Source organism: Aplidium turbinatum, chromosome 9 (genome assembly GCF_918807975.1).
Source record: "Aplidium turbinatum chromosome 9, kaAplTurb1.1, whole genome shotgun sequence".
Taxonomy (NCBI): domain Eukaryota; kingdom Metazoa; phylum Chordata; class Ascidiacea; order Aplousobranchia; family Polyclinidae; genus Aplidium; species Aplidium turbinatum.
The window spans coordinates 18,027,987-18,038,277 of record NC_137480.1 but is presented as its reverse complement, the minus strand read 5'-3'; the positions used below and the strand labels follow the sequence as shown (position 1 = coordinate 18,038,277).

At 37.8% G+C, this 10,291-nt stretch overlaps 1 protein-coding gene across 1 annotated transcript; it reads left to right on the top strand.

Moving 5' to 3' along the window:
* Nucleotides 1–656: 656 nt before the first annotated feature.
* On the top strand, nucleotides 657–10,288 carry LOC145776748 (protein O-mannosyl-transferase 1-like). The gene is made up of 3 exons (XM_082587974.1): nucleotides 657–660; nucleotides 3,498–3,555; nucleotides 7,908–10,288. Exons 1-3 carry the CDS (start codon nucleotides 657–659, stop codon nucleotides 9,880–9,882), a joined length of 2,037 nt encoding a protein of 678 aa, XP_082444100.1. The 3' UTR covers nucleotides 9,883–10,288.
* The last annotated feature ends 3 nt before the right edge of the window (nucleotides 10,289–10,291 follow it).

Genomic DNA, 10,291 nt, shown 5'->3' with positions numbered 1-10,291 from the left:
AAGTCAATTGAATTTGACAATCAACTTAGACATTTTGATGTTTCAGTTAGGCCTAGGCTATATCATCTAAACAAACATTAATATGAACATTTTTTACGTTTTTCATGTTGCAAAAGTGATTCAAAATGAAATGACAAAACGAACATTTTCTTTTAAGCTGGCAAAAACACCCGTTTAAATTTATGAAACATTTTGCAAAGTTTTGAAATAAAAAAATTAAACTTAAACCAGAACAATATAGCATGGTCTTGCCTGATGTAAAACGACATTGGAGAGGTTGGCAATTTTGTGGAGTCCAAACCAATGTAATCACATGGGAAATAGTGTTCCCCAAGCCCCAAAAACCTTGAAAATCGGGAAAATTTTCACATCTTTTGGGACAAGAAATTGCAATTGAAGAAATTTGAAGTCTTGGAAAAAAGTCAGAAAATAAATTTTTCTCAAAAAAACATTGTACCGGTATTCTAAATAAAAATGCCTTTTTGGAGGCGCACGGCGATGACAAACACAGTAGCTGCAAAATACAAGTAACATCGAGAAATTTTGAAACATTGGACAAATTCCTTTTGGCAACACTGGTTTTATTTTGGAAAATTGAACAGGCTCTTCGTTTGTTCCACACTTCCACAATTTGACATGACACTACTTTTAGAAACATGGGTAATTGGGTATGACACTGGATTTCGGTGCTGGTTAAAGATCGGCCGCCTTGGTCAGTGACGTCACGAAAATATGTGACGTCATGCAAAAAAACGCAACTACTTTTAAGAAGGGTGCAAAAACGCGGAATAGAAGTAAAAGCGGAATGCGTGGTGATTTTTAACTTAAACTGTACTATTTTGTACCAATTCTCAGCAATTCATACCAAACCAACACAAATTAAAAGAGTATGTCTACTTTCACGTTTATATGTTATCTACAAAACGAGAAATCGTTGTTCAAACGTAACCGCTCGACGAAGCTTTTTTTCCAATGCATTTTTCAAGGCGATTCGATCGTGGTTCAGTATCAGCCGCTCACAGTTTGCTGTGATCGATGAATACTGCCTCCACCAAATATGCTGTAGCTTTCTCATTTCTGCTCGGATTCTAACAATTTTACTATCGTTGGATGGCATTATGCTTCATCTACTCGAATGGATTAATTGCCAATCTAAAGTAGGCATTATATTTATGTAGCGCTAACTTAAACTTTACTATTTTGTACCAATTCTCAGCAATTCAATTTTTACAATAAAAATACCAAACCAACACAAATTAAAAGAGTATGTCTTGCTTTATTAACCTAACAACTTTCACGTTTATATGTTATCTACAAAACGAGAAATCGTTGTTCAAACGTAACCGCTCGACGAAGCTTTTTTTCCAATGCATTTTTCAAGGCGATTCGATCGTGGTTCAGTATCAGCCGCCCACAGTTTGCTGTGATCGATGAATACTGCCTCCACCAAATATGCTGTAGCTTTCTCATTTCTGCTCGGATTCTAACAATTTTACTATCGTTGGATGGCATTATGCTTCATCTACTCGAATGGATTAATTGCCAATCTAAAGTAGGCATTATATTTATGTAGCGCTAACTTAAACTTTACTATTTTGTACCAATTCTCAGCAATTCAATTTTTACAATAAAAATACCAAACCAACACAAATTAAAAGAGTATGTCTTGCTTTATTAACCTAACAACTTTCACGTTTATATGTTATCTACAAAACGAGATATCGTTGTTCAAACGTAACCGCTCGACGAAGCTTCTTTTTCAATGCATTTTTCAAGGCGATTCGATCGTGGTTCAGTATCAGCCGCCCACAGTTTGCTGTGATCGATGAATACTGCCTCCACCAAATATGCTGTAGCTTTCTCATTTCTGCTCGGATTCTAACAATTTTACTATCGTTGGATGGCATTATGCTTCATCTACTCGAATGGATTAAGCTACAGCATATTTGGTGGAGGCAGTATTCATCGATCACAGCAAACTGTGGGCGGCTGATACTGAACCACGATCGAATCGCCTTGAAAAATGCATTGGAAAAGAAGCTTCGTCGAGCGGTTACGTTTGAACAACGATTTCTCGTTTTGTAGATAACATATAAACGTGAAAGTTGTTAGGTTAATAAAGCAAGACATACTCTTTTAATTTGTGTTGGTTTGGTATTTTTATTGTAAAAATTGAATTGCTGAGAATTGGTACAAAATAGTAAAGTTTAAGTTAGCGCTACATAAATATAATGCCTACTTTAGATTGGCAATTAATCCATTCGAGTAGATGAAGCATAATGCCATCCAACGATAGTAAAATTGTTAGAATCCGAGCAGAAATGAGAAAGCTACAGCATATTTGGTGGAGGCAGTATTCATCGATCACAGCAAACTGTGAGCGGCTGATACTGAACCACGATCGAATCGCCTTGAAAAATGCATTGGAAAAAAAGCTTCGTCGAGCGGTTACGTTTGAACAACGATTTCTTGTTTTGTAGATAACATATAAACGTGAAAGTTGTTAGGTTAATAAAGCAAGACATACTCTTTTAATTTGTGTTGGTTTGGTATTTTTATTGTAAAAATTGAATTGCTGAGAATTGGTACAAAATAGTAAAGTTTAAGTTAGCGCTACATAAATATAATGCCTACTTTAGATTGGCAATTAATCCATTCGAGTAGATGAAGCATAATGCCATCCAACGATAGTAAAATTGTTAGAATCCGAGCAGAAATGAGAAAGCTACAGCATATTTGGTGGAGGCAGTATTCATCGATCACAGCAAACTGTGGGCGGCTGATACTGAACCACGATCGAATCGCCTTGAAAAATGCATTGGAAAAAAAGCTTCGTCGAGCGGTTACGTTTGAACAACGATTTCTCGTTTTGTAGATAACATATAAACGTGAAAGTAGACATACTCTCTGAGAATTGGTACAAAATAGTACAGTTTAAGTTAAAAATCACCACGCATTCCGCTTTTACTTCTATTCCGCGTTTTTGCACCCTTCTTAAAAGTAGTTGCGTTTTTTTGCATGACGTCACATATTTTCGTGACGTCACTGACCAAGGCGGCCGATCTTTAACCAGCACCTGGATTTCATACTAGTGTTCAACTCGCTCTCTTTTCAAAAAGCTACAGTCTAAATATTAACCCGCGCACGAATGCCACCCATGAAGCGAAACAAAACATGACGTTAGATGTTGGTAGCGGTACCGCACATACTCAGGTGGTGATTTTTGTGTGGCAGTTATGCATAGTGCTGTAGCAGCTTACTGCATTAGGCTATACTACTACATTTGATGAACTGTTTATCCAAGGTCACATTGCTACGCGAGAGCTGCAAGAGTAATTTCATGTGCTGATTCATTGTGTTTTAAGTCTAGATCAGTGGGCTGAGTGGTAAGAACATTTTTGCAATGCTTGAAAGGGTGCTGTTTAGTTGTGTATCGGCAGCTTGCATGTAGAGATCATCATTCATTTTTTATTGTTTGGGAAAATAGTAAAGGTTAGCCCTTCCTATCTCACCCGAAAAATTCCTGTATATCATGATTGAGTCTGGACTCTGGGTGTTAAGTTAGAACCTTAAATCTATGGTTGAATCAACTTGGCCTACATGATGAAGAATGCCCCACCATGGTGGAACTCCAGAAAAACTCTTGAAAGTTGCTTTCACCAGTTCGAGAGTCCAGTTGGCATGTTTCTGAGCAATTGCAAGATTTTTTTTCATTTTTTTAGTTGTGTAAAGGTTTCTTGGCAGCTTTGCGACAAGGCAAATCGAAGTTATTTTTGAGGTATCGTAGTAGTGTAGTGTTGGACTCAAATCATAACATTTTCATAACTGTTCAAATCATACATGCAGCACTGGATGCAGATTTTTCGAACCCCATTAATTGAGGATTTTTCTGCAATTTTCTTTTTATGATGATATTTGTAACATAGCTGATGTCTTCTTTCACCATTTAACTTACGGTATGCTTACCAACTGCATTGTTAGGCAACTCTTCGGGTGAAGCAAAGAGCTTCATAATGGCGAATTTTTTCCTTTTGCTGTGTTCACTTATGAATTTTATCAGAATGTAAAATATGATGCAAGCCTTGAAGGCTATATTAGTTTTTACTCTGAACTTCACCAAGATTGGCTTAGATTGTCATATTAAGATGCCTCAAGTCTCAGAATAATTGTGAAGTAAATACCTCACTACTGGTGTATTATGTTGCCTATTTATTTATTGTGAATAACAATCAATTAAGTAAAATAATTTAGTTGATAGGGTATGATGCTCAACACACCTCAAAACATCTAAATTTTGTGTAATAACACAAGCCAACACACTTTTTGTGTCAGCATAGTAAATGCCATTCTAGGGTATTATATATTTTGGGTGCTGAATTCAAAAATCACATCTAATTTTTTGTATCACATCAGGATTTTATGATATCTGAATGATGTTTTGGTAAAAATTGGTAAAATCGACTCCTGATCTGTATTGGTAAACTATGGCGTTTCATGGAATTTAAACCCTTTTTTGTCAACAAGGTCTGCGATAAAGTCTAAATGCATCACGATAAACTCTAAAGTCTACACAAGAGATACAAACATAATATTAATGAAAACATTGAGGTATTTCAAGACCTGTTTATTTTTTTAAATTTTATAGAAGTCTGGTAACTTAAACCCAATTCTTCAAAGTTTATCTGCTAACGCTAAACGTTCAACGTCCTTTTTTTACAAGAGTAGGCTATACATTGTTATTTTTTTTCGTGTTAAGAAGTAGGTTTGGTGGCTGTGTAAATCCCCAATGCATATTTTAAACCTTTTAGTTTTGCCAACTTTTCCTTTTGTTGGTGCTACAGTTGTGTGTTTGTAATGTCATTTGCTATATGTTTGAGCCAGCAAAGAAAAAGAAAATTGAAGAAATTGAATAGAATATACACTTAAAAATAGGTTTAATTCTACAGAAAAAAGGAAATTCACATGCATATTGCATATATATTTGGGAAACGTTACTCTGGGACAAACTTTCGCTTGCATGATTTTCGTGAATGTTGTGGCTGGATTTAGGATTTCCATTGATCTATCGTCTTAGGTTTTCCACACAAGCTTTACATGCAGTTTATGGAGCCCATGATTTTTCCTGATCACCCAGACGAATTTTAAAGTATGCAAGATATGCTTGTTTCACAAAACTTGTGGTTTGCCTTTGGTTAGAAACAATGATGATGATGATGATGGCGTATGAGCGATCTTTCCAGGCTAGATTGGAGGGCAGGAAATCTTCAGCCACTCAGCAGTCTCGTCGTCCAGGACCCTCAGACCATGCGCACCGTGTGGAGGCCGGTGGGTTAGGCAGTGGTGGATGACATGGTCTGCGGTCTGTTCAGTGGCACCACACTCGCATTCTGATGAAGGAGCCAGGCCCCACTTGTGCATGTCCGAACGAAAGCGGCCGACGCCAGTTCGCAGGCGGTTAAGCCTGACCCATGCAAGCCTTGCGAGGGACATCCCTGGTGGACAGGGAGCGGCGTCGGGTATGAAGTCACGGAGCGTGGAGGTGTGATTTTGCCACTCCGTGTTCCACATATGGTTCGTCCAGTGTGCCGCACTTAAACCAAGTTCTTCTCCGTTCTTCAGGAGTTGTTGTGCGGCAGGCACAAAGGGGCGTCTTGATTTCAGCTGCTGCTTTATAGCTGGTGGTCTCTTGAATGTTGCATGGAGGATATGGTCGGGGTCCAAAGCGCGGCGAGCGAGAGAAATTGTGGCTCCTTTACGGCGTAGCTCAGCGGGTTGGATGCCTGCTAGGATGGGTAGGCAGTCCGTTGGAGTGGGACGCAGGCATCCAGTCACAGTACGCAGTGTGTTGTTGATGGCGGTATCAATCTGGTGGGTGTGAGAACTATGACACCAGACCGGCGCGCAGTACTCAGCGGTGGAATGAACAAGGGCTAGGGTAGCTGTACGAAGAGTTTTAGCACCAGCTCCCCAGCCGGAACTCGCCACTCGCCTCAAAAGTGCGACGCGTGTAGATAGTTTTTTGCGCAGTGACTTCAAGTGCCGGTGGTACATAAGTGACCTGTCCAGGGTTATGCCGAGGTATGTAGGTTCAGCACAGTAGGGCAGGCGTTCCCCATTAATGTTGATGTTTATCTCACGCTGTGCCTCTCGATTGTTAAGGTGGAAGGCTGCCGACACTGTCTTTGACTTGCTGAGCTGTAGCTTCCATTTCTGGAGGTATGCTGATAGTGTTTGCATGTCTTGGCTGAGGTTCCTCTCCACTGACTGACAGTTTCCTGCTGAGTGCAGGAGTGCCAGGTCGTCTGCGTAAGCATATTTCCTGGAGATGGTGGGGGGCAAGTCGTAGGTGTATATGTTAAACAGGAGAGGAGCCAAGACTGAGCCCTGTGGGACGCCGTTTTTAAGTCGGCGTAGTCTGCTTTGACGACCGCTACTGGTTGTGAGGTTAGAAACAGTATAACTGCCACATAGGCCTATGTAACAAAAAACATCAGGGTCATTTTCACACTTTCTCCTTGAAGATACCATCCTGCTACTTATTCACACCACAAACAGAATTAACACCTTGCTAACATGAAAAAATCTGAATACATGAAAATTCAAATAAGAATGAGTTATAGACAAGTTTCACATTTAAATCTCCACGTTCAGCAAAAAAGATAAAACCGATGTTATATATCAAAAAGTGGAGTGGTAGGCTACTAAACATTCAGGTAAAAGTGAATGTAACCCTGTCTGTAAGGGGTGGTTTATGGACAGTTCTCAGAAGGTACATGTTGGATGGTCTACCATAGACAGATAGTCCACTAGCCAAATGGCCTAGGTGACTTTTTTGACCAGTGGACCATCTAGCTAGAGGGCCTTCTGACTAGTGTACCTTCTGAAGATAGGTCGGCCACTCCAATGGTCATGGTGTCATCATACATCTCCAAATGTTACATATATACAAAATAAAATCATTTCTATGATTATGACAAATTTTCAAACACTATTGGCTCATAAGGTCTTTATTAAACAGTAACAGTAAGAAAAAATTCGGCCAAAAAGCCAATATTATGAAAAAAAATATCATGCAAAAATCTCAAAAACCTGATGTGATGGGTAAAATCTGATGTGATTTTTGAAATCAGCAGTCTCCATATACCCCGAATCACATCTTATATTGCAGACACAAATTTTTTTATCCTTTTTGTTGGCCTGTGTAATAGGTTCTACCTGTAGATCAATTCGCAGTAGCTGTAGTGTACTTTCATCCAAAATACAAAAAAGGTTATCAATGAGTGAGATTTACTACTCCATCATGCCAATATAACAGAAGGCAATGTCTTTCAGCTAATGCAAGCAAGAACTTGAGAAATCTTGCAGCTATCACATATTGTTTGACGCAATATGTTAATTGATATATACTACAGCTTATATAATTTTTTTATTCTTCTTCTTCTTCTTGCTTATGAGGCAGCAATTCAGGTAACATCTCCCAATTGTTGCAACCAGAGCAGTGTCTTCATATCAGGGTCTATGAGATTCACATGTTCTCATAGACCCTGATATGAAGACACTGCTCTGGTTGCAACAATTGGGAGATGTTACCTGAATTGCTGCCTCATAAGCAAGAAGAAGAATAAAAAAAAAAAAAAATTATATAAGCTGGCGTATTGAGTGGCGTAGCGGTCAGTGGAGTGGTGCCTCACTCTACCGGCCCGCGTTCAATACTCGGTGCGTCACGGGAAGCCTCACTTAACTCTTAAAACTATTTTTTTTTATTTTTTTATTAAAAACTTGTTACAGGTGGTAAAATAGCATTGTAGTACAGTTATGATTGTAGCTGTATCACAAACTTGTTTTTCCAAAATTAAATGCAATGCTTCAGTATTGATAGGAATGTTAATTTGTTGTGAAATATACAGTCGCTTCAAAAATTTGTCACATCCATCATCTGTTGTATTCGATGAAGTTCACAGTGGGTCAATATGTAGCTTGTATTTTAAACAGCGTTTCCATTATGATAAGCAGCCACCACTTTTCAGAATGTTTATGTGTTCCTTGATTTCAAAGGAATTAAAGCAAGCAGAAACATGGACACATATTGGACAGGAAATTACTTCAACACGTAACTTAGCGTTTTTACGATTTTTTCCTATTACTTTTGGTGTGCTTTTGATACCTCTAGTGTTTAGCATTGTGTTGGCTATGAAATTTTCTTATTTTGCAGCTTCACTTGCATCATTTTTTGTTGCATTTGACAATGGTTTCATTGTGCAGAGTAAAATGGTTGTTTCAGACTCATTTCAGCATTTATTAATTGCACTGTCATTGCGTGCTGTTTTGTATGACTCTGGTATTATGTATGTAACATCACACATATTTTTTGGACTGGCAATTTCAGTTAATTCATCATGTGTTTCTTTGTCATATGTGTTTATTGGTTTAGCAATGCTTAAGTCATGGCAATATTTTACAAACATAACTTTTTCATTGTATTCTTCTTTGTTGCGAGGTGTTTTTATTTTTTCAAGTGTCTTCTTTATTCCTACTCTTGTATATTTTTTAATAATCATGTTACATATTTTTCTGACACCTTACAGTGGACCGCACGATACTCTGATGTCTTCAGCCTTTCAGGCTTCATTAGTATCAGGCTTAAAAACTGGAGACGTGATTGTAAAATACGGTTCAAATGTTCGACTACGAGCAGAAGGTAACCTTCCCCCATATGGCATGTGTTACTTGACGTCCCAATCGCAAATCTACCCTTTGCAATATGATAGTGGCCGTGGAAGTTCGGCGCAACAAGTTGTATCATGCTGTCATCTCCCGACTACATCATCTGTGTGGAAAATAGTTCATCCAATAGACGCGTTAGAAAATCATGTGTCTGTAAAGCATGGTGATATTGTTTCTTTGGTTCACCTTGCGGATTATAAACCACTTAACACTCATGATGTAGCTGCACCAATGTCTAAATACAGACAAGAAGTTTCATGCTTTATAGATTACAATGCATCTTTTCCAACAAACTTTGAATGGAAAGTGAGTATATTGAATAGAAAAAGTAATTCTAATGAATGGCAAAATTTGCATTCCAAAGTAATGCTGCATCATGTCAGCACTGATGCATATTTAAGCAGCAGTGGCATTTCTCTCCCCCAATGGGGATCCGGTTGTTTAGAAGTAGTTGCGGATCGGCGTGACAATTTAGAAATTCCTCTGACACCATGGAATGCTGAAATATTACCTGATAAAAAGTCAATTCAAAGGTTATTTATTTCTAATCCTTTGAATTATGTGGAAATGACCGTAGAATATATAAAAAGATCAATGTATTTGGGAAGAGAAAGTCGAGGAGATCATCGTTTTGCATCACGCTGGTATCAATGGCCGCTTGCACGTTCAAATATTGCTTATTGGTTTAATGAAACAGGCAACTTAGCTGAATTGCGTTTTACTGCAAACGTGATGAGCTGGGTCGGAGGTTTACTTATGTGCATGTCATTTCTTTTATTTTTTCTATTTCTAACAATTTCTAAACAAATTAATGTCTTCTACAAACCACATGACATGTATTGTCAATTTCGATTTTGCGTATTACTATTTTCTGGTTTGTGGCTTTCTAATATGTCTTATTTTGTTCTTTCTGATGAAGAACCACTTTTTATTTACCAGTACTTACCTTGTGCTATTTTTCTTCACATAATGCAATCATGTGCACTCTCTGTTTTTTGTGACGTCAGTGGAATACTTGGATATGCCATCACTTTACTATATTGTGTTGCTGTTCTTATTTTTTATTTTATTTTGAAACCTTTCACTTACGGTTTTACAGACTCATCAATACCAGGCATAGAAAATCTTAAAACTTGGCTTTTATGGGAAGCTCTTTGACCTTTGCTTAATCATCTTAATCATTAAGAATGTTGTTGTGTATGTTTAATATTTTGCTAACAGGAATGGACCAGGTGTATTTTTAGTGATTGTAGAAAAATTACATTACTGAAAAAATCTAGCAACCCTCGAGTCAAAAGCAAAAGTTATTGGTGGACCGTCAAAAAATTCAAGAAGTTGGAGTTGCCTATATATTTGTTGTTTGAATTCATAGCCCTGACTTTAGCACTATAACTTGTAATAGTAATACTAGTACCTTCACAGTTACTGCTTTTTTAAATTGTAGTTTTCACTTTTCCAAATATATTACTGCCAGTATGTGTTTGTTTACTAGAGAAGGGAAAAACCCTGGTTGGTGGTCATATATACACCAACAATTGACGTCAACATTTATTTTTGATTTCAGGTA